Source organism: Meriones unguiculatus, chromosome 1 (genome assembly GCF_030254825.1).
Source record: "Meriones unguiculatus strain TT.TT164.6M chromosome 1, Bangor_MerUng_6.1, whole genome shotgun sequence".
NCBI classification, from domain to species: Eukaryota; Metazoa; Chordata; class Mammalia; order Rodentia; family Muridae; genus Meriones; species Meriones unguiculatus.
This window is the reverse complement of record NC_083349.1, coordinates 188,840,229-188,864,554: the sequence shown is the minus strand read 5'-3', so window position 1 is coordinate 188,864,554 and position 24,326 is coordinate 188,840,229. Positions and strand designations below refer to the sequence as shown.

At 46.6% G+C, this 24,326-nt stretch overlaps 1 protein-coding gene across 3 annotated transcripts; it reads right to left on the bottom strand.

Annotated features, from left to right (window-relative positions):
- Positions 1 to 5,189: 5,189 nt before the first annotated feature.
- Positions 5,190 to 23,528, bottom strand: Poglut3 (protein O-glucosyltransferase 3). Of its 3 annotated transcripts, none has more exons than XM_021638681.2 (8): positions 22,017 to 23,528; positions 18,887 to 19,084; positions 16,835 to 17,121; positions 15,493 to 15,709; positions 13,494 to 13,690; positions 11,702 to 11,896; positions 9,764 to 9,868; positions 5,190 to 7,915 (listed from the first exon to the last, which is right to left on the bottom strand). In XM_021638681.2, the coding sequence occupies exons 1-8, from the start codon at positions 22,213 to 22,215 to the stop codon at positions 7,790 to 7,792; spliced, it is 1,524 nt and encodes a 507-aa protein (XP_021494356.1). In that variant the 5' UTR covers positions 22,216 to 23,528; the 3' UTR covers positions 5,190 to 7,789. The 3 variants fall into 3 exon arrangements, with proteins under 3 accessions (XP_021494356.1, XP_021494357.1, XP_060229882.1); XM_021638682.2 differs by having other exon boundaries at positions 21,836 to 22,445; XM_060373899.1 differs by lacking the exon at positions 22,017 to 23,528 and adding an exon at positions 21,587 to 21,774.
- Positions 23,529 to 24,326: the final 798 nt, after the last annotated feature.

Here is a 24,326-nt window from a genome sequence, read left to right as displayed (position 1 = left end):
CGGTCAAGAGCATTGCTGCCCTTTGAGAGGACCGGGTTCACTCCTCACCAACCCTCAGCAGGTGGCCCCCAGCTGCTTGTAATTCCAATCCAGGGGATCCGGAGCCTCTGACTTACGTGGGCACCTGCACTTGTGTCCACATATCACATTCATTCTCTCTCTCAAACACACACACACACACACACACACAATTGAGTAGAGACTTTCCCAGACATTTTACCTTGCTGTAGCATACAGCATGTACTACATATAATCAGAGGACTTGTAAAAAATATATATATATATATATAATATATATATATTAGTTTCCCTCTTTTCTAACAATTTTACATGATCTGATTTGTGCTTTTAAAGTATCACTCTGAAAAGGTACAACAGACACATACAAAGCCCCAAGCCATCACTGTTGCTTAGCCAGGCATCAAGACAGTCAGAATAGATCACACTTCCAAATCAGTCCTCAGAACACAACAGCCTTGGTTATGCTCTCTGCTATTTACGTATGTCTGAGCTGGCTTATGTCTACTGCGGTCCTCCTCAGCACTGGCGCTCCTGATACTTCAGGCTGCACCATTTTCCTGTGAGTGGCGGCAGGGAGTGCCCTGTGCATGGCACAGTGCTTAGTGTAAGTCCTCCTTCACAGCCCACAGCCCACACTGAAAGCCAGTGCTGTCTTCAAAGGGCAGGATTGATGGTTCGGAGGGTAAAGGGACTTGCCACCAACCGGATGACATGAACCTGAAGACGGAAGGAAAATCTGCATGAGGCTGGAAGGGAGGATGCCATGGCACACGTGTGCTTGCACAGAGACACGCAAATAAATGTAAAGTTAATGTCTCCAACGATTAATTGCTGCTCTTGAGCTGTTCGCTGTGCCTGCATGGAAGGAAGAGGAAGGGTTGGGGCTGCAGCTCAGGGGCAGTACGATTTCCTGGCACCCACAGTTCAGTTCCCAGCACTTCCAGGAGAGTCACAGCAACGGTAAAGGAGAGACTATGGCTAACGTGGCCCATCTCCTCGCAATCCCTGAGGCTGAGACTGACCACAGGAGCCTTTGCATCGTGAAAGCTGTCAAGGGTTTTAAATCGGTATTTCTCATCCTGCTGGTTGACTTCAGACTTAAGGATAGTGCGGTGAAGCGTTAATAATGCAGATTAAAGGTGTTGTGTATACATTACCATTCCAACGCGAATAGCAAAGCGACGCAGAGAGGATCCTGGGGTACACTGGCCCTTCAGTAAAGGAAAAAACCCAAAAACCGAAGAGCTCAGCGTGCTCAGTTGTACTGAATGCTCTTAATGTACTAAATGGCAGGTCAGGCCAATGAGCATGAGTAAAGTCAGTAGCGACTCCTCTCTCTCTCTCTCTCTCCCTCCCACATCTCTCTCTTGCTTTTGAGAGAGACACAGAATTTCATCATGAAGCCCAAGACGCTCCTAAACCCCAGAGCGTCGGTGGCCTAAATGCTGAGGTCACAGGCAGCGTTGTGGAAGGCAAAGCCGGAGGTCGTTGAGGAATACGTGGAATAGGGAAGGGCTCTGGAATGCTGTGTGGAAGCAGGGACGCAGTAGCTGGAGGACGGGGCTGGATCCAGGCGGCTTCTCTTTTTTAAATATGAGGCACTAAAACACGTGGAAACGTTGTTAGAGGAGGAGGAATCAAAGAGAGGGTAAAGGAAACGTTCAGTTCTTTGCGCAGGGGGACGAGGTCGCCTGCTGTGAGGCTTCATTCAAACTAGCCATGTGGAAATACTTCTCAGTTCTAAGACGCAGGGAGCACAAGCACACCACCGCCAAGTCATGCCGTCACCACACCCAGGCGCGAACTGCCAAGTCGGAGGAGCCAATCTCAAACCAATACCCGTCATGTGATTCACAGGTAGGTAGGCCTGCAAGGCAACTCCAAGCCAATACCTCGTCACGTGTTTTCCTTCCACTCAGAACCCATACTCTCATTCTCTTCACTGGATTTTATTTTTTTCAACAAATATGTCTTCATTATTTTGCTTTTTCCCTATACCTTTATAGTGAGGGTCAAGACAGAAAACAACAGACACCCTGCTCTTGTACCCTTTACAAGGCTCCCTCCACCTCTGGATAGTCAGGGAGAAAAGCTAGCGCCAGGTACCGCGTTTGACAGCGTGTGGGGAGGAATCCGGAGGTGCGGGCCGGGTTCGCAATCTCTCTCTCCAACGCTGATTTAGGGATGGGTGAGGCAGAGGAAAGCTTTCCCATCAGACCAGAGCAGTTGCTCCGGGAGAGGGGTTTGGGGAACAGAGCATCTGTCTATGCCAAGATGGACGCGTGGGTGTTTAGGGTTGTGCAACCGGCCAAGCTCAGATCAGCCGTCACAGCAGAAAGGAGCCGGGGAGGGGATACTTCCCTTGACTTGCCAGCCTCGCTCCCCTCGCTTGTTTCCTTAGTGACCAGGAGGACGCAGTGGGAAATGACTCAATAGCTCCTTCCACCTCAACCGTCTTCTCAGGCCCCGCCCCCAGCCTGACCATTCTTCTCCCGCAGACGTTTAAGCCTTAGTCTGTGGTGATGGTTAGTTCTGCTAGAAGCCCCTCACCCCTCTTTCATTCTCGGGACCGCAGAGGCGAACGGTTTGAGAAAGGAACTCAGAGGGATCGCATGTAGGTGATAGGCCTTGCCGGAAGGCCTGAGAGTAAGTGACACGAGGCCTCATTCTAACGCCGTTTAAATTCCTTAGTGTAACACAGGTTTTAAGCAAAAACCGAGGGCATCACAGAGGGCCTTAAATAGGCAGACTGCACAGCTGATGTGTGTTTCATTTCCTTGGCTGCTGAACATCGCGCAGGCAGAGTGTAACAACGAAAAATGAAGGGTATTCAGACCTGCCCACTTCTATGCTTCCCTCAGTGCGCTTGCATGGGACATAATTTGTGAGGAAGATGAACTTCTAGGGAAATGTTTTCCTTCTACGGGGAAAAAAATCCCTATAGGGAATTCAGTGGCAATGTGAGCTTCAGGACCGTCAAAGCCATTGTCAGGGTCACCATAAAGGCGGCCACGGGCTTTGGTTCTCCTTAACACACGGCCATGAACAAATTTTAATACTTGGGCCTTTTAATCTAGCACAAATTGGGTTCAAATTTTTATATTAAATAAAATTAGTTTTATTTATTTATTTATTTGTTGTTGTTATTTTGGTATTGGGGAGGGTTTTGTTTTGTTCTTTTTGGTTTTGGTTTTTTCGAGACAGAGTTTTTCTGTGTAGCCTTAGGCTGTCCTGGACTCGATCTGTAGACCAGGCTGGCCTCAAAGTCACAGAGCTCCGCCTGCCTCTGCCTCCCTGAGTGCTGGGATCACAGGCGTGCAACGAAGCGCCCGCCTAATCTTATTTTTGTTTTTTTCAAGACAGGGTTTCTTGGTTGTAGCCCTGGCTGTTCTTGAACTTGCTCTGTAGACCAGGCTATGCTAAAAATTTTGAAACATGGTCAAAGCCATGTCATGTCTGCAGACTTTCTCTAATCCCCCATTTTAGGCCAGGAACACCAGATTCTCTCTCTTTTGTGGGATGATTTTATTTTGTTAGCCAAAGAATTGTGGGATATTGGTAGGTGTATCCTTGCAAACTGTTCTAAAAACACAAGACCAAACAAAGCACTGCTTTCTACAATTTCTGGTGCTGAAACCACTCTCACTGTGGGCGGTTTCAAAGAAGCCGTAAAACGTCTCAGAAAGTCGCTGGAGAGCAACGTTAGCTCGTCCACACGAGCCTCGTTCCAAACCATCTCTTCTTTCCCAAAACCCGTTCCTTGTTCCCACAGTCGCTGTACTCTGTTAGGCCCTTCCTAGAGCTCCAGTCCGTGTCTCCTGGGTTTCAGTTGAGCGCTGTCCGGCTGTGTTACCCCCACCATTCCCCTACCGGACCAAGCCTCGCCGAACAGGGTCCAGATTTCCCCCGCTCTGATCACAACAACGGAGAGGAGCGGGGTATAGCTACGGTTGCCCTTGTCGGGTGAAGCTCTGGCCGGGCAAGGGCTTCCGCTCTGTGGTGTGACGGGCCTCTCCCCGCTCCACAACCAGCACGGCGACATCCATGGGACCAGCAGATGGCGCTGTTCCTCGTCTTCCGGGCTCAGGCCCAGGCTAAGGACAGAGGCAGTTGGGGATGGGGATGGGGATGGGGTGGGGGTGTTGAGCGGATGGGGGATTTGCTGGGCTTTGAGGAGAACGACTGTGGCCCAGGTGGCTTGGAGCTCGGAGCTTGGGACCTGGGTGTTGGAGGTCCCGGTGGACTTCTAGGGAAAAGGCACCTTTAAAGGGGAAGGCTGGGTTTGCGCGCCCCTAGGGAACCACGGGTTGAGGTGAGGCTGAGAATTTCAATTCTGGTTCCCAAACCCTCACCTCCTACGAGAAAAGTAACGAGGCCTGGAGTAGATAGAGTCTTAGGCCTAAAGCCTGTCTTGGGGAGCCTCATCCCTTCCCACCATGCTCCCCAACACGCCCAGATCAGCCGCGCTCTAGGTGATGCTCCAGGAAGGAGTGGACTTTAGAGGGGCCTCGGGCTGTCTTGGTGCATCTCCTTGAGGGCTCAGGGCTCCTGTGCTGTTCACAGCCTAATGCCTGTGGCAGTTGCCTTTGCTCCTACGCAGCTACTGAAAGGGAGGATTAAAATCCACGCGTGCGTTGAGTGTAACCAACCGCCCAGGCTGAGTTTGGTGAATGGGGCTTGCACCAGAAGCAAGAGCTGTGGAAAAGAGCTTGTTTGCCACCACCCGCTCCGTGGCTGTGAGCTTTAAAAATTAGTTTTTTGTTTTTTAAGGTGGTGTAAAACTTTTTTTTCTATTTATGCCCAATAGGGACAGAATGGCCACAATAGCAGTTTCAGTTGAGTTATTCATGAAGAAATGGAGATGAACGTTAGAGAGAGGGCTTAGGTGTGAAGAGCACTGGCTGCTCTTGCAGAGGACCCAGGTTCAGTTCCCAGCACCCACATGGCAGCTCACAATCACTTGTAACTTTGGCTCCAGGAAATCTCTCTTTTCTGGCCTCTGTGGGCCCCAGGCATGTGTGTGGGTACTTACATATATGCAAGCAACACTCATACACAGAAAATAAATAAAATCTTAAAAAAAAAACCCGATCAGTTTAGATGAAGTCAGTCATAAACATACCAGGGTACAGGTATATCTTTCTTAAGACAAAATAAATAGCTTCCCATTTTTATTAAGAAAATTTGTTTTATTAAAAAAAAAGTATATAATAAATCCACATGACAAAATTCTAGACATAGGTTTTTAATATAGAACTGTGGAAAACATAAATATTCATTTTTCCTTCTTATACCCTCTGTGCATTTATTCTTTTACCATGTTGACATTTTAATTTATAATCTGATTTATATCCATAGTCAAAAAAACAATTTGGATATTATAGAAAGGTATAAAGCAAAAAGCAAAAATTCCCTTCTCTTTACACCTTCCCCATCACTGGCAGTTTGTCCTTTAAACCCAACCATTGTCTTTTTGTCTTTGGCAAAATGCTTTCAGGTTCTACATCCTGAGCCTTTGGTTTTCACTGAACCCATCACAGAAAGTTTTCACTACTGCATAATTAAAACTGCTTTGTTCTTGTCCGTGGCGGTACTGCGTTCCCCCACTCGTCTGCATCTACGTGGGCAATGCCCTATTGATGGGTGATGGCCACTCAGTGTTTGAGGCCACAAACACTGTAGACAGTTTACTTGAATGAACACAACTTTATCTTTGTATCATTAATTCTCTCTTTTCAAAAGTCAGATTGAAATTTTTTTTTGTTAAAGTTGAAATGTAGTTTTATCATTGTCCCCTTTCCTCCCTCCCACCCCCTCAGGTATTTCCCTCTATTCTTTTAATTCATGGCCTCCAAAGCCAGATATATTTTAATAAAAATTTCAGTATTAAAAGTGGCTAATGGCCTATGTGGATAATAGGTGGGTTGAAAGGGAAAGGATCAGGGCTTAAAATTCCAGGTTGTTTCACCAAGATACATCCAAGTTAATAAACCAAAAAGCCATGTAAAACTCACTTCAAAGGCTATGCTCAAATTGGGGAGATGTGGGGTTATCTAGGTTTCTTGATAGACTTGTTAGTTTGAATGTGAAATGTCCCTGCAGGCTCATGTTTCCAAGTCTTCAGTGAAATGCTCCAAGGTGGGGCGCTTTAAGCTAGAATCATGGGAGCTCTGACAAGTCAATAGAAACTGCCTGGTTTGTCTCTTGCTTTTAACTTCGAGGACTGTTCAGCATCAAAGGCAACAATTTAAAAGACTTAACGTGTCTCTAACAAACTACCATTTGCTTTCTGGACCTGGGGTTAAAGAGGGCAAAATGAGGGAGGCAGCCTTTTTTCGGACACCGATCTCAATAAGCCCTATTCTCTATGCACAATGTAAGTCAGAGGCCACATGGTGTGGCCTCAGGACAGCTTGTCCTTTATTTCATACCCCACAGGGAGGCTTTAAATTGGTGATGGGATATTTGTCTCGATGATACACTACTGTGATCTAGTTAAAAATATAAATTCTTGTGTTCTTGGTCTTCAGGAGAACAGATATGGCCAAGTGAAGACTTCAGATGAGGGAGTGCTTTCACTCTGGGAGTGTGGGTAGTTCTTGTGTTAAGAGTGCATTCTTTCATAAACTGCATGCTGAGTTGATGATGTTCTGAGGAACTAGAAATGTATTTATGGTATGAGACTTAGATCCTGACCCTGTCCTACAAGGTGGAGAAAAGTTCCAAAACCTTGATTTTAATGCTTCCATAGGCTGTTAAATCAACCTACTGAAAGAGAGGAGGGTCTGTGGATCTAGGAATAAGTACCTGCCTCTGTCATCTGCTTATTAGTGAAGCAGAGTACAGAGGATTCCTAACGCTGGCTGTAGCAGTTTTCAAGGTCTCTTGGATGGAGAAAAAAAAGAAGAATTAAAGATCTCACTGACAACTGTTTTTTTGTTATATTCCTAGAATATACATACCCCTGGGATGCCACCATCTACCTCAATAGGTATGGCGTCTTTAATAGGTGTACAACCAAGACAGATTGTGACTTGCCAGTGTAGGACACAATTTCCTCCTAATTCTGACTAAAGTCCTGGCAAAAACCTAGCAGAAAGAATTTTAACGATGTGGCACGTTCCTCCAGACTCCATGCTACTTTAAATAGTGGCAACTTGTTCCTTAGCCAGCCTCATCAGATCTTCCAAAGGGAGGCTGCCACCGCCAAGCTTCCAGAGCAGCTTGCAAGAGGAGAAACTACAGAGTGAGGAGAAAACAAAAGTCTCCCAGACACTTTTCTCTTCATAACTGAGTGTAAAAGTCAGTGAAAGTTATGTTTTAAATCTTTGATACAGAAACAAATCAGGGATTGTGGCATTCACAGATTGCCAGTTGATTCAGAAGCCTTTTTTATCCACTATGGTACTCAAATAAGCAGTTTTCACTCAAAATAAATGAATATTCAAAGGTATTTGGTAATACTGAAACTCATGATCATCCCGACTCAGGCTCCCGAGTGTGGGATTACATGCTTAGCATTTCTTTACATTTATTCTTCATTCTGGCTTTTTGATAAGATCCAACCGGGTAGTCTGGGCTGGCCTGGAAATCATCTGTAGCTCAGGTGGGCTTTGCACTAGTGGAATTCTCTCGCCTCTGCCTCCAGAGTGCTGGGGTTACAGATGTAAGCCTAATCCACCAGGCCTGGTTTCTCATCACATCTTAGCATCTTTCACAAGTCTTAAAGATGCAGCCGGCATACGAAGGTGTGTGGACCTGGCTCACTTTAAAGCTCTTCCCTCTCTGGAAGCTTCCTGTGGCACTGGCAAATGGACCCGCTGTCATCTGGCTGGGGAACAGGTTCCATTCCATCACGGACCGTGGGCTTGCTGGCCTGGCGCTCAGCATATTTCTGAAATAAGTATGGAAAGAACAGAAGGTTTATTTTAGCTCCTGCTTCACTCTAGCCCACCTCCTGCACTCCTCCTCCTTCAATCATGATGTTCCAGACCTAAACCAAAGGTCTGGCCCATTCTAGTCTCATAGTTACATTTTAAATTTCTTTACTATAAACGTTGGTGTTAAGAGCTCATAGTCAGGCAGAATCCCAATCTACGCTTCCGTGTAAAGTGTAAATGGGACGACTCTAGAAAAGACAGATACCGAGCTAAGCGCCCCTACTTGAAACAAAAGGAGTTAGCACTTTTTCTCAATTCCACTGAATATTCTATTGTTAAATTCTCGTAGCAAGCTAAGATAGCGTGCTTCTCCAGATGGAGTGCGCAGACGGCTGCTGCAATCCATCCTGCAGGTCTGGAGTCAGGGCCATGGCAAGAGGCCTGTGCAGTGTCCTGCTCTGGCCATAAGCATCCCTATGTACCAAGTCCTTCACTCCATTTACTCTGTATCCACTTGGTCTTCTACTCCTAGTACTGAGCTAATGCCAACAAAACAACAGTATAGCTCAGTGAGCCCACTCAACAGGCTAAAGGTAGAAACACCTACCATTGAAATTAAAGCTAGGGCTGGTAAGATGGCTGAGTGAGTGAAGGTGCCTGACGCCCACCCTTATTAAAGCCCTGGTTCAATCCCTGGAACCTACATGGTGGAAGGAGAGAACCAACCCCATCAACCGTCCTCTGAATCCCTCGGGCACTATGCTCACCCTTTCCCACTGAGCTCACAAAATAAATAAATAGAATAGAATTAAAGTTGAAAAAAGATTAAAACTAGGTTAGTAGAGAGGACGGAACCCATCTATGGATGGCAAGAAGGTTGTGTTTACACAATTGGCCTTTATTTCTCTAAGGATCAACCACCAGGGGGCGCACAATGACAAGATGGAGGAGCATCATGGGCTCTAAGCCTCCATTTTTTTTTTTATACTTGCTGCCCAGCCAGGGAGAAGTAATCAAAAAGCAGGCAGAGTCCATGTCAGAGACAGCCCCTGTTCCCCTTTACTAGGGAATCCACATGAAGCCTGAGCTGTCCATCAGGTACATCTGTGTAGGAGGCCTAGGCCCGGCTCATGCATGGTCCTTGGTTGGGGCTTCAGTCTCCACAGGCCCCTCTAGGCCCTGGTTAGTTGGCTATGTTGGTCTTCTTGTGGGCTCCTGTGACCTCCAGGTCCTTCTATCCTTCCCTCCACTCTTCCACAAGACTCCCTATGCTTTGCCCCATGTTTGGCTCCGGGTCTTACCATCTGCTGCTGGGTGGAGCCTCTCAGAGGACAGCTACGCTAGGCTTCTGTCTTGTTCTCTCTTCAGCCACTTCCGCTGTCTGTTTTATTTCCCCTTCTGAGTGAGATTTAAGCATCCTCACTTGGGTCCTCGTTGTTACGTATTTCCATTATTTTTATAATGCAGATCATAAAAGATTACAAATGTGCATTAGGCTGGGCAGTGGTAGTGCTCGCCTTTAACCCCAGCACTCAGGAGAAAGAGGCAGGAGGCTGCCTGTGAGTTCAAAGCTAGCCTGATCTACAAAGCTAGTTCTAGGACAGCCAAGGCCACACCTCAATTAAAAAAACACACCAAACCAAACCAAACCAAAACACACACGCACAAAGCCAAAAACAAAACAAGAGTGTGGTGGCTCCAGAGGGAGTCAGCACTGGTCCTTTCTTCCCAGGGTCTCAGCTGAACCCACATTCTTTCCACAAGCTGCCCCTGATCCCCGCAGGAAGCACGGCACAAAGTGTCCAGTCCACACACGTGGTCCACGGACCCCTGAGCCAGCAGGACAGACGCTCTGAACTGACCTGCAGTACTCTATAATAGTAGCAGTAAAGCCTGGGCGGCTGGAGCAGGTCCCTAGCAGCTAACTGCCCTTCTTTCGCGATCTTCTTCGCCTCTTCATCGTTTTCCTAAATGGCAAACAATAAAAATCAAAGTTACTGCAGCAGCCCACCAAGAAAGCTAAGTGCAGGTGAGAGTGAGCCAGGGGAGGTGGCCCTAAGAAGCACGGGGGTGGGGTGGGAGGGCACCTACAGTGGGCTCTACCTTACAAGGGAGGCCATGGGAGAAGTTAGTCAATGTCTGTTAAAGAGCAAAGACAGGTGTGGGGCCTGACCCCACAGCACTCACAGGCCTCTTCTGTGACTATTCTGGTGCTTTCGTTGCTACCCATGGAGAGAACCAGGGGTCCTCATCTCCCAGCAGCCCTCTCTGCCGAAGTACACAATGAATCAATTTCCAAGTTCAAATGGCTCAAATGCGGGGCTGCAGACCTCTGAGTTCCAGGACAGCCTAGTGTACAGAGTGAGTCCAGGACAGCCAGGGCTACACAGAGAAACCCTGTCTTAAAAAACCAAAATAAAATAAAATAAAAGCTTTGGGGCTGGGGAGATGGCTTGGCAGTTGTGAGTACCACTCTTGCAAAGGACTGGCAGCCACCTCGGTGGTTCTCAACTTCAGCTCCTGGGCACCTGAGGCCTCTGGCCTTTGAGGGCGTCTTTGCTCACGCGCACAGATTCTTATACTGACATGTGTAAAATTAAAATAATAAAAATGTTTTCATAAAACTTCATTTAAATATACAGTCAGTGGCAAAAAGTTTTGTCACAAGGGACTATAATGTTGTAATAAAAAAATTATTCACTCTTTAGTACTCACAGGCTGTAGAGCCAGGAAGAACTAATGCTCCTAATTAGAGTCATGGGAAATGCTTGTTTTGTGCATACAAACTGATATGAAAAGCTATTTGCTGGCAAATTGTGGATCTTAGGAAAAGCCAGAACAATGATTCTGATTCATTATTTCCATAACCAAATCTTACTTCTTAAAACTTAAAAATAAAAAAAAATTATAATGGAAGGATAAATTTTTATAGCTTCATAGTAAACCCCAATAGTTTTAAATGTTATTCCTTAAGAAAAAGAATCCCTGTTTTATGTTCTTGGGATGCTGTGTAGCTTATGTTGGGTAAGGACTTGTGGGTTTTTTTCCTATATGAAAAAGAGTATCATAGTTGCCTGAAATGTTCTCTTTATATACAAAGCCTTTCAACTCTGGTCTTTTCAATCTACTATTTACATTGTGTGTGTTATTGTTTTGCATATAGAAGTGCAAATAGTGATTCATTTAGAAAAGATATATTATATACAACACTAGACTTCAAATCTAACCTTCAACAATATTGATAGAGGGTATACAAAATGATTCTGAGGTCCTTCCTCTCTCTCTCTCTGTTTTTATTTCCTTATTTAATTTTTGGGTTTCTCTGTGTAGCCCTGGCTGTCCTGAACTCACTACGTAGACCAGGCTGCCTTGAACTCACAGAGATCTGCCTCCTTTGGTGCTGGGATTAAAAATGTGTGCCGCCACGTCCAGCTCCTTTCTTACTCTTGTACATATGTGTTTATGTGTACCTGATGTGGGCTTGTGCATGCATGAGTGCCACGACAGAAGCCAGAACAGGCCATCTGAGCCCCTGGATCTGAGTTACAGGTCACTGAGAGCTGTCCAGGGTGACACAGGAAGCCAAACCAAGGTCCTTCGGAAGAGCAGCAAGTACTCTTAACTGATCAGCTACCTCTCCGACCCGATTTCCTTTCTTTTGCTATTTAAAGGAACATATTTTTCGGAAAATCCTACTTCCTTTGATTTGATTTCATTACATTAGGTCCTGACAGAACACAGCTTTCCCATATTAATAACCTTATCATTGCCCAAAGAAAGAAAAATTGCTTGAAACATACCTTGGCCCATTTCACCTTTTCTAGTAAATCACTGAGGTTTCTTTTAATGGGAATGTAGTGTTTCCAAGGCTTCAGAGCCCCGTAGAAGTGTTCATAGTATGGAGACTCCTGCTTCAGAACCAGGCTGTCCCCAAGCATGAGGTATGGGTACCTGTATGCGGCCACAGTCCCATCCACATTCACCTGGTACTTGTACTAGAAGAGTAAAAGAAAAACAAAATCTCATAAAGCCATTTGTTTTCCTTCTGCTTCTCGCCAGCACTTTAAAATTAAATACACATTTTCCCACATCTGTGTATGCATTTCATTTACTTTTTATTTTCTCTTTGTATAAAAATGATAACCAGCCTTTAACAGCTCCTTTATGGGAAATTTTAGGACAGGAACAAGAGCCCGTTTCAATTACATGTGTGAAGGGCAGAGTCTAGACTTCCGTAACCAGAGCAGGTATTAAAACGTTCTAAATTTCATGTATAAACTATTTCATTTGTTCCTTATACTAAGCCCACCAAACAGAAAGGCACTGTCTCTAATGGTTTACTGGCTGGTAAACTAGAGTTTACATACAACAGAATTTATATCTTAGCAGCCTGTAAACTGTAGCTAAGGTAGCTCCATGAGTAGAGGAGCTGGCTGCCAGACCAGCTCCTCTGGTCCTCAAGTTCAATTCCCAGGACCCACAGGGTAAAGGGAGAGAATTAACTCTGGTAAGGAGTCATCTGAATCACACACACACACACACACACACACACACACACACAGAAAGACAGAGAGAGAGAGGTGTATAAAATAGTTGAGAGGAACCTGGAGAAGTAGTTATTTTGCTGGCTTATATTGTATTAGTAAGTTTTGATTTCAAAAGCATTTATCAATTTAATTATGAGGTATTTTTTTTTAAACAAGTGAGAAAACCAGTACACAGAGAAATGTATAAACCTACATTCTGAACGCGAGTTTGCTGTGCTTTTCTTCGTAAAACCCCGGAGATGAAGATGATCCATTTCTACATATGGTGACCCAGCTCCTCCCTCCCATTCTCCCTTCCATTCTCCCTCTCTTTCCTTCTCAGTGGTGGAGATTGCATCTATGCCTCACACATGCAACAGAAGCCCTCCGCACTGGGCTACACCCTAACCGCCTAACAATTTCTTAAATGATCAATACCACGTGTTTCCTAGCCAGCTCTAAATTCTAAAGAAGTGAGGGGCACATACATGTGTGTGTACACGCAACACAAATACACACATGCACACCATATCACATATATACATGTATGTACAAATTCCAATACACACACACACACACACACACACACACACACACACACACGCACAAGTCAATACAAGAAGAGAGTAAAAGAACATGGCAGGCAGCAGGGGACAGCAGAGTCACTAAGAGACAATGAAGAAGGGAATATAAGCAGGTCCTGAACTCCTTGCTCTGGCTCCTATTTTGCATACATAAAAATGAATGCTCTCTTCATTTACCAAGGACACTCGAGATCACTCCGTGTAAAAGACACTTATCTTTCCAGCTTATTAAATCAAAGGGAAAAGCTACAATAAATACACCCAAACCTCACATTTACTCTAAGCATTAAATACAGTTCTACATTATTTGGTGATCAAAATTAACAGAGACAGACAGACTGCCAGAGCTCTGTGATTTCCTCGGTCTGACAGGAAAGTCTGAAAGCAAAGTTAGCTCACAAACCAAGGCATCCTGCCTGGACCACCTGTTTCGTAGACTTTGGACACAGTTTATCACTTCATAGCCGTAGGAAGACTCATACCTTAAAGAAATCAAAGAAACCCATCAACTTGGCTTTTCCAAGCTCTTTTTCTTTCTCTTGGAAAAAGAAATATCCTGTAATTCCTGCATCTAGCAGCTGTGGATTTTCTTTGGACAGCTGTACCAACTGCAGCCTCTCTTCCCGGCTATCTCTACCTCGGAAGAAAGCTTTCTCTGTTTTATTGATCCAGGAAGGCCCTAGAAGTTTGAGGCCATAAAAAATGATGATTAAGATTCTGAAATCATAAGACAGTACAATGACCTTTAATCCACCATTGCCATTTATGTGCTGATGCTGTTCACAAGCTCACTTTGTAACACAGATGCTGTTTCCAAAATATCTGGGCCAAGTCTCCTTTTGCCAGAGATGCTTCTGAGACCGTCCTGTTTGCCCCAGCCCCTCCCATTTACCTGCCAAGAACAGCTCACACAGGTACTGCCATTTCCTGTAGAATGACACCAGGAAGTAGCCAACTCACTACCAGACCAAGCTCAAAGCACAAGAGGTTCCTTATTTGTCCACTTCCAAGGCCATAGCTTCTTCCATCTTTCATGTTCCACAAAGCACACATGAGCTTTGTTCGTATATGATGTCAGCGGAAAACTACATGGCTAAGTAACTCCAACAGATTTTTAGTCCATTTTCCCCTTATTTTTATTTTACATGAACGAGTATTTTATATATGTCTGTGCACTGCACACATGAGGTGCCCACAGAGGCCAGAGGAGGGAGTCAGATCCCTTGGACTGGAATTAACACACGGTTAGGAGTCATCCAGTAGGTGTTGGGAATGGAACCTGGGCCTTCTTGAAGAGCAGTGAGTGCTCTTGCCCATCTCTCCAGCTCAGCCACAGGGAAGACACTGTTCTGTTAAATGCAGTTAATACGGCCCACTACCCTCACACGGGTATATAAGGAGTTTGAGACAGGCTCTTGCTGTATACCCTGGCTGGTCTGCTCCTGGCTATGTAGCCCAGACGGCTCTCTTAACTAACAACAATCCTCCTGCCTTAGGCTTCCAGGAGCTAGGATTACAGGCATGAGTTACCATGCCCAGCTGTATCTTCTCTTTTGTAGAAGGGAAATTCCAACCTCTGACAAAATATCTTATTATTCTAAAGTCTTTATTCTAAAGACTCAGCACATCCAAGATATCAGAAGGTAGAAATCGGGGGATTCAATCTTCTCAGCATACTTTTCAGAAATTCACTGCTATCAAATTCAAAGTAGGCCCATTTTTATTTCATATTGTCTTCATCTTACTTTTATTATCTGTTCTCATCTTTAGGTACTTTGCACAAATCTCTGATCTTGTCCACCAAATGACATTAAAGAGAAATAGAGGCTGAAAAAGGAGCAAAATGTTTGCAGCCCAATGAGTTTCAAAAAGGGTACTGTATCAAAATGAAAGGACTCATAAAAAGAGAGAAGGTATTCTAGTTTTAAAGACTCAAGAAGTACAGAAAAATGGAATGAGAGAATTCCTTACAAAGTGTTGGAGGATGGGCTCATGATGCCCAAATTACACCACGATCACAATCCTATTATGTTTTTTAGAATCTGCTCTCATTTCCTCCATTAATAAAAAGCATTGGAGTCAGAATTAAGTAACAAGTTTACCAAATATACATATTCTTTAAGTATCTTTAATTTCTGCCCCAAATTTTCATATAAGTATAACCAAGTGCAGACTTGAAAATATGTTTACAAATGATTAAGGAGACTCCATGCATATAGGCTTGGGCATTATTGCCCCCAAATATGTGTTTTTAATTTTCAATTTAGTAGAGTCCTAAACGTCATCTTTCAGCCTTGGGGTGCCTGTACCTGCTTTGTCATGCTGGAAGTGGAGCCTGGTCCCTTGTACATGCTAGTCAAGCATTTTTCTTAGTGAGAAGTAAGAATGACTAAGCTTATGCATTTATTATTTCTGGTTAAACTTTCTCTTTACCTTTTTTTCACACTTAAGATTTCCCCTAGAGAATTAGCCTTGACTTACCTGTATTTCCCTGAACAGAGAGGAGATCATTTGTGACACCCCTCATTGCTTCAAGTGTGGAGTGGGTGACATCATACGTGGGAAGGATAATGTCCCTTGAATCCAAGGAGCCACACCACGAAATGATAGGTATAGGGCTGGGGGTGTCATTGACCTTTCGATGCTCCAACGGCCAATCTCCCAGGTTAATATAAAATTCTAAATCTGGGAGGGTGACCTACAAAAACAAAAGCACATTAGCATTAGTGCTGGGAGGTATCGGACGCCTCAGTCTCTTGGCTGTGTGTGTACGCACGTGTGCGTGCGTGTGCATGTGTGCATGCGTGTCCTGTCCGTGCGCGCGCACCTGTGGGTATAGGACAGGCTGTGGTCAATCTCTGATCATTTTCCTCAAGAGCCGTCTACCTTGTTTTTTTGAGACCTGGTCTCTCACAGCCTGAGAGAGTTGCTCACAGGGTCTGCGGAGGTTAAGCTCTGAGCCTTCAGGACCCACCTGTCTCTCCTTCCTCACACTGGGAACACGAGCACACACCATCACCACTGGCCTTTTTCATGTGGGTTCAGAGGATTAGACTCGGGTCCTAACATTTACACAGCAAGCCCTTGACTGCGCCACCTCCCCAGCCTGGCACTCTGAAGAACTTCTAATCCAGGAGACCACTGAAGACGGTGGGATGGGGGAGAAGAAGGCCTCGTGGTCACTGTATGTCAGAAGGTCCTAGGTGAGGGCAGTATATGACACGCTCACTTAACTGGAAGCTGGCTACCTCTCCCGAGGTGGCGTTTACAAGGTGATGTTACAGAAGTGGGCGTGTACAGAGAGTGTGAATGTGCAACAGCTTGCGGTTGATCCTAAGCCACTGTCCCTTCACTGTGCCCTCTGCCACCTCTGCCTCTAGAGGCCTCTGTCCCGTTTCCGTATCCACGATTGATACTCAGTTGAGGTCCTTGCCATCTCTTGCTTGGAATGGGCCATCAGTTCCCTTATTAGGCATTCTGACCCTACCCTGCCCTAACTTGAATAGCCGCCCAAATCTCTACACCCCACACACACTCACATCATGACTAAGTTTACCAGAATCTCTAGACCACAGAACAAGACTTATGCTCTGTCCTGGTATATTCTAGCTTATACTGAAGTCTCATGAACCTGAGTGCTGGGATTTCAGGCAAGAGCCACCAAGCACAGCTTAATTTAAATCTTACAGGAAGCAGCCATCTGCGAAGGTAGGAGACTTATGCACATTTCGAGACACGTTTCTGAGCCCTGAAATCTACTGTCATCAGTCGTTATCTTTCTAAGTATGTAACATTTCTGGACCCAGGTCATTCATTTTCATACCTTCCTTGCCAGCGACAGCAAAATTTCATCAGAGAACATTTTGAAGTCTGTGTATTTCCCCAAAGACCTCCGGTAGATGCGGTTATTGAGAACTGTGTAATGAACAACAGCACCCCGCTCGTCCCCAAATCTTTTGGGGACTTCCTTCAGCATCTGCTGGAGACTGATGCTGGGGAAGGAAGAAAAATCCTGCTCGATCTGTGGTTCCTTGGCCGGACAGGACAGAGTTTTCTGCCAGACGTGAGGGTCCTCTTCTGGACAGTCACAGTACTCGTGGTACACGGGTCCTGGGGGGTGACACACACACACAATGCCACCCTGAGTTAGCACACACCGTGACAGAAGGGGACGTGAGCACCGGATGAAAACTCTGCACACCTGGAAACGACTGCGAGGCAAATCTATCTTAGGCCAATCGGCGGTGGAGTAATTACATCAGGGTCACACCTCTGCCCCCTTTCAAGGCACCCGCACCCTGCACAGCATGTGCTCCCGACAAACCAACACACTCCAGTCCCTTGGATGGGACATTCGCTTCTGGTGAGGTGGAAGCGATGAATATAAAATAATCACAGGTTAGCACGGAAAGGGAGTGCTTCGTGGAAACAGTAAGTCTGAGAAAACGGAGGACTTTCCCTCAAGGTCTCTAAGGCTCCCTTGGTTGGCACATCTCAGAGGAAAGAATAACCCAATGGGGTCTATCAAGTGTGCCCTGGGCAGTTGAATGCACAGGCCTTTTCTGAAGACACACTTAGAAAACAAGGTATACGAATCTACCATAATTTCAGGACACATCCATGTTAAGTTTTCTTGATGATCTATTTATGGTCTTTGGAAACAGAGTCTCATGTAGCCCAGGCTGGTCCTGACCCTCCTGTCTTTACCTGCCTAGTGCTGAGATGACATCATTAGGCCTGATTTTTCTTGAAGATTTCTACTTTAGAGCAGTAAGAGGCGCTAGCTTGTTCTTTCACTTGACGCTGGTGGATGGAGCCTGACATGACTTACAGGCTCACAGTTTTCAGACTATGGACAGGAGGTGATGAAGGACAGTGAGTCCTGGAGGCAGACTCTAGCAAGGTAAGCCTCACAGGTCACACAACTTGCTGCTTACAGGAAGAGGGCATGGGCAGGGCTGAATACTCTCAAGAGCTGAGCGTGCGGGGAGACGAAGCAGACGAAGCAACTGAGCACGGGAATACAGAGCATGTGAAGGCAGGAGTAAATATGGAAGAGTCCAGAAACACGCAGGGGTCTGTGGGTGAGCATCCAGCCTGGCCTGTGATCAGGGCATCTATGAGAGGAAACCACCAGGGCAGGGAAGAGCCATCCAGAACAACCCTGGAGGGTCAGTGAACAGCTCCCAGAGGGCTGCATCAGCCAGGTGGGAGAGCCTCTGCATCCTCCGGGCTTCAGAGCACGTGTCTTAGTTGTCGAGAATAATTAGCCCTAGATTAATCGTGGCTCAGTTTCATCTAACAAATCGTAAAAACATAATTCAAAAGGATTAATTTATGTCCAATTAACTCTGCCACATCCGGGAGATAAAGCTTAGAGAAATTAAAAATGGAGTCAGAGATAAAAAAAAAATACACTACTGGAGATTAATGGCAGTAGGAATAACTTGGCCTCAGAGGAAAAAAGATGAACAAACTTAAAGATATAGCAATGGGAATGATACAAAATGAAGCAGAAAAAAATTTTTTTATGGTTTATTTCATGTGTATGGTGTATGTGCTTGCATGTGTGTGTACAATACCCGCAGAGGTCAGAAGAGGACATTGGATTCCCTAGAACAGGAATTATAGATGATTGTGAGCTACCCTGCGGATGCTGGGAACTGAACCCAGGTCCTCTGCAAGAGCAGAAAGTGCTCTCTAAACTCAGAAAAATGATATTTTTAAAAATGCCAAAAATGAAAAAAAAAATGTGAGCTCCAGGGAGCACATAGACAATGTTTACCCTGTCGAATTTGACTGAAGGGCCACAACAACCCATCTGAAACGCACACACTCCACTTAAGTGTGGGGTCAGGTGACTAGTAACACTTACCTTTCAGGGTGTAGGGAGACTGAGCCACATGCTCGCCACCATAAAGGATCTCTATCCTGAGGCCTTCATGGACCGTCTCATGCATCCTGTACCTCACCAAAAATGTTCCATCGTTTCTGTCCAAAGGTTTAGGGACATAAATACGGGCTGACTCTCTAGGTGAAAGGGATTTTACTGCTACTTTGAACTGTGTTTGACCTGTGAGCAAAAGAAATATAAATAACGTTACTGTTTCCTGATTATTTGATTTGGTTTGTTTCTGTTTTTTTTTTTTTTTTTTTTTTTTTTTGACACAGGGTTCTCTGTGCATCCTTGGCTGTCCTGGACTCACTTAGTAGACCAGGCTGGCCTTGAACTCACAGAGATCCACCTGCCTCTGCCTCCCGGAGGGCTGGGATTATAGGCACCACCGCGCCCAGCTCATTTCCTGATTATCATGCCCCAGTGATTACATAGGTGTCTTCGTATCTAAATTCCTTTGTCCTGCAGTCTCACAGTAAACCACATTCATATCAGCCTGGAAGATCTTTGAGGGCAGCAACTATGTCTGGCCCATCCTTAAGCCAAGGCTCTGGCTTAATATGGGGTTCACCAGCCATTCAAAAACGACAGTGGATCAACTCATTTGAGAAAGCAACATTTCGCCTGCTTGGTCTTTTCTCCTCTGAGTAACATTCAAGCGTGGGTGGTTAAGACTCCACACTCTATAGAGATAATGGCCCTGCAGTAATTCAACTTTCTCCCTGTTAAACACACACACGTTATTTAATGCCATTTAAGTATTCTCATTTCTGAGAAACTGTTCCTTTTTTATTAATTTTGCCCTTTGACAGTTTCCCACTGTTAGATACATACGGACCACTGTCACCCTCTGCCTTCTCCAACCCCCTCCTGGCCTTGTCTACCCCTTTCCCTTTTCTACAAATCTCTTTTTAACATTCACGTGTCTCGATCTTGTTTGTGGTCCACTGTGCCCACCCAGGGCTGTCTGTGTGACCATGGATTCAGAGCTGGGCTCAATAGGGGATCTAGAGCAGGCACACAACTAAAGCAGGCCTTTCCCTCTCCCAGAACCTAATGATCGCTAGAAAGTGAGAATAGGGCCCCATAGGCCCTCCCTACTCTGTGACTGAACTGACGGTTGGCAGGGCCAGTCTGGTGTGAGTCTAGTGCAGGTCACCACAGTTAGGAGTTTATGATTGCAAAGGCTGAGTCAAGGGCAGTGGTTCTCAACCTGTGGGCAGGTTCTCACGAGGGTGGAATCGGATGACTCTTTCACCGGGGTCACATATTACATACCCTGGATTTCAGGTATTTGCATTACAATTCATAACAGCAGCAAAATTACAGTTCTAAAGTAGCAATGAAAACAAGTGTCTGGTTGGCCTTGCCTTTCTTTCCCATTCCCTCTGCCTTGCTTTTTTTGTTGTTGACACAGAGTTTCCCATATAGCCTTGACTGTCCTGGAAACCACTCTGTAGACGAGGCTGGCCTCGAACTCACAGAGCTCCACTTGCCTCTGCCTCCCTGGGTGCTGGGACTAAAGGCGTGCACCATTGCACCCGGCTCCCTCTGCTTTGCTAGAAACTGTTAGATTACAGCCTTAAAGCTCAGCACCTTATTTGGCCACTTCCCTTCTCCCTCATCCTCTGTCCTCCTGTCTTTGTCTCTTATTCCCTACCCTCTGTCCCTCCGGAGCAAATAAATCGCCTTCATGCTGAGAACTTGGTCTTGGGGGTTGATACTTTTCCTTTCAAGGACACTTAGGCAGTGTGTCAAAGCTCTCTGCAGTTACACGGAAAGTACTGGCCCTGCATTACCAACTAGAGAATCCCATAAGACCAAAGTGTTAAACCCTAGGGCTACCTCATCCTCCAGACATGTCTGACCCCTGCCATGGACACTCCAGGACCCACCCATGCACTGCATTTTTTTTAAAAGATTTTTTTCCCTCACTATAGAAACATTACCATCCATTGGGGCTGGGTGGTTAGGAGTGCTTCCTCCTCTCCAGAGCACACATGCTCAACTCCCAGCAACCACATGAGGCGGCTCACAAGTGCCTACAACCCCAGCCACAGCAGATCAGCGCATATGCAAACGCACATGCGCCTGTCCATGAAAGTCTAAATAAATAACGCATAATCTCTGCAGAAAACTGTAATGGGGAAAAAGAATTTAAAAATTAGAGAAAAAAAATCCTTACTCTCATGCTGTAGCTACAGGAGTTCATATCTGGGTACATTTATCTATTACAGAATTGGAGAGACGGAGTTACGGTTTGAATCTGAGCCGTGTCCCACAGGCTCCTGTTCTGAACACTTGGTCCTCACGGTCTCTGCTTTTGCACATCTGCAAGCATGTCCAGAAAACCTTCTGGGCTTCCAAACCCCCTACTCCCGAAAGCCTCCCAGAGATCCCAGGGCCTACTGGCTGTCCTCACTGTTCATACCACGCTACACACACCCTGCTGTAGCAACTGTGCTGTGCCCTGATAGGTCAGCTGTTTATTATCTCTTTTCTCGGTCGGGCCCAAGTTTTCTGATGGGCAGACATTTCCATGTTCCTTTTACTCCAGGGTTACCAAATACACAGAGACCTCCAAGGACATGAAATTCCCATTTGCACTGTGGAGGCCCTGGATTACTCGGGTCTCTTTTGCAGGCAAAACAGGATGCGATGCGTTGGGAGCAGGCTTACATTTAGACGCAAATTAGCAAATCCTGACTGGCAACAACTTGAAACCAGTTGGGCAAGTCCAGAGCAGCAGTCAGATGAGGGAGGAGGACCCTGCCGAAGTTTCACTGATTGTTACGGCCTGCACGGAGGGCCTCGGAGCGCCTGGGTGACGCGCGGGCTGCTGAGTCCGGAAGGAAGTCTCGCCCTGCAGGCCACGTGATCGCGCCCCGCGCCCCACAGGACAGCACGGGCCCCATTCCCTCCACTTACCCTCACGTCGGTCATGGCGCGGGACCTGTGGCCCGGCCTCTGAGTCAGACAGTCACCCAGCGGACTTGGGTGGCGTCTCCCCGTGGGTGTCAGGGAGCAGGGAAGGGGCCGCTGGGAGGGGAAGGAGGGCGACCCCCGCAGTGCGGAGACGACCACGCGTGGGCACAGGGACCGCGCTGACCTGGCGGCGAGCTGGTGAGGTTCCGGCCGTCCGAGTCCACCGACTGCAGGAAGAAGTAGCGCACGGGCAGGACGGCGGCGGCCTGCAGCCCCGGGCCCCACGCCAGGCTCCGCGGCGCGCTCACTCGCGCCCCGGCCCCCGCGGCCACCAGCAGGGCGAGCGGCAGCCGCAGCAGCAGGGCCCGCCGGACGCGGTGCATGGTCGCCGGCTCTCAGCTCTGCTGGCCAGGGAGGGGCCGGAGCGCCGGGCCGAGGGGGACACCCGGGGGCGGGCCTCAGCCTGGAGCCGCCCCCGACAGCGACGGGGTGTCGGTGAGCGCCGCGGCCCGGCCTCCTGCTCGCCGGGGCTCCACTGGTCGCTTGAGTTTGTCAGAAGTTTAGAGAAAGGCAGGGTTGGTTGGTTGGCTTATTAAATGGTTGTTACCGTTTCCACTTATTTTATGTTTTGTTTTTACTAATTAATTGATGGAGGGTCTCACTCTGTAGCTCCTACTGCCCTGGCACTCTCTTTGTAAACCAGCTGGCCTTTAACTCACTGTCATCGGCCTGCCTCTGTCTCCCAAGTGCTGGGATCAAAGGTGCCCACTCCCATGCCCAGTCTGGCACAAACAAAACAACGAAACGAGTTTAAACGTTACAGGCTCAGGTTTGGGATGGGGCCTACAGTGTACAAGGCCCAGGGTTTGGTTGCCAGTGCCACAAGTGGAACAAGAGGAATGGCTTCCCCGTGAGGAATTTCACTGGTCTTGGGTCACATTTATTTTGTCCTTGGCAGTCTTTCTTGATGACGTCCCTAGAGTAGGTTCCCTTTCTGTCCCTTCTCTTTCGAGTGTTTTCTGGTGCAGAGGTCACTGGGCCTTCCCTTGAGCTGTGTGGGCAACCTTCTCAGAATTAGGCACTTTTCCCTCCCTACCCACTTTGGAAAGGTAGGATGGGTGGCCCGGGCACCCCGCTCCTGAGCCTCAAGAGTCAGAAAGAACATCTCCCCCCAGCCCAGTTGTTCACTTTTGGTAATTATTTTTTCTTCTTATCTGCATAGCATTCAAATCTTAGGAAATAATGATTCTCCCAGGCTGAGAAATCTGGAAGATCTCATCCTACAGAACAGATGAAGAGCTGCCCCTCCTGATAGATCTCAAGCCAGATCATGTCAGAATCCGATTCTGAACTGTCCTCTGCCTTCCCCAGGCTTCAGTTGGGCTCCTGAGCATTTGGAGCTTGGGCCCAGGTCACCAACCCTCTTAAGAAGGGCGGGATAGGGTAGAGAGGCCAGTGTGAGGAAGGCACAGGAAGCCCAGGTGCACTCCACAGGGCCCAGGACTTGAGTTAGCTTGTGCTCCACCTGTGGAGGGCTTAGACAGCACTCTAGTTTAGACGCCTCACCAGCACCTGGGATACATCACTTGTAAGCTGAGGGGCAGCAGCGTAGAATAACTTACTGTGATTTCCACACTGCTTCCTGGAGTTTTCTTAGAATGTTTTCTTTCTGTAAGCATTCATAAATAAACAGCACATGCACGAACAACCTGTGTAGAGCGTTTTGTTCACTCTCTGCCAAAATGAAGTTAAATTTTCTTTTCCCAGAGAAGTGAGCTGGGGGTTATCTGGTTCTGGGCGATAGTGAAATGTTGTCTAAGAAATTATATAATATTTGAAGTAACAGCTGTTTGGGGGCAGAGGGAGGGACTGCCAAGCAATTGATCTCTTCAACCAGTTGAGAAATGAAAACTTTAAGTGAATGTCTTAAGCTACAAAGAACAACCTGAGGGGCTGTTAGGTGGGCTGTGCCCCAATTCATGCTGGGCTGCCTCCTGCTTCCTATGCCTGAGACCCTCCAGGAAGGGAGGTCAGGCCTTTCTCATGTCTCTCCTGTTAGCCAGGCACGTTGATATCTCAGCTTGTTGTCTACTTTGAATGTGTATTATGAAAGAGAAGAGCAAGCTGCTCTTGTGATTTTTAAATCATCCATTTGGGAAATCTCTCCCAGAAAGACTGGGGACATTTCCCCAGTATCTTAGTAATTTTCCTGGAAAACTTCACAGTTAAAAAAAAAAAAAATCATCTTTTGAGGGACTGGAGAAATGGCTCAGCAGTTAAGAGCACTGGCTGCTCTTGCAGAGACCCAGGTTTAATTCCCAGAACCCACACGGCATCTCACAACCATCTGTAACTCTCGTTGGGGGATCTGATGCCCTCTTCTGGCCTGTGAACGCCAGGTGGTGCACAGTAGGCAGGCAAGACACTCATACACATTAAAAGACTAAAAACTAATCTGAGGACAGGAAAGAAAACCAAGTCTAACTGTTTGGGG

Bases quoted from the DNA above. Each gene is read 5' to 3' on its own strand.
- Poglut3 (XM_021638681.2), bottom strand. From the start codon at position 22,215: ATGCACCGCGTCCGGCGGGCCCTGCTGCTGCGGCTGCCGCTCGCCCTG. The intron at 13,691-15,492 runs GTAAGTCAAGGC...TCAAACTTCTAG, and splicing joins CTCTGTTCAGGGAAATACAG to GGCCTTCCTGGATCAATAAA. The intron at 7,916-9,763 runs GTCAGTTCAGAG...TACTTATTTCAG, and splicing joins ACTATTATAGAGTACTGCAG to AAATATGCTGAGCGCCAGGC.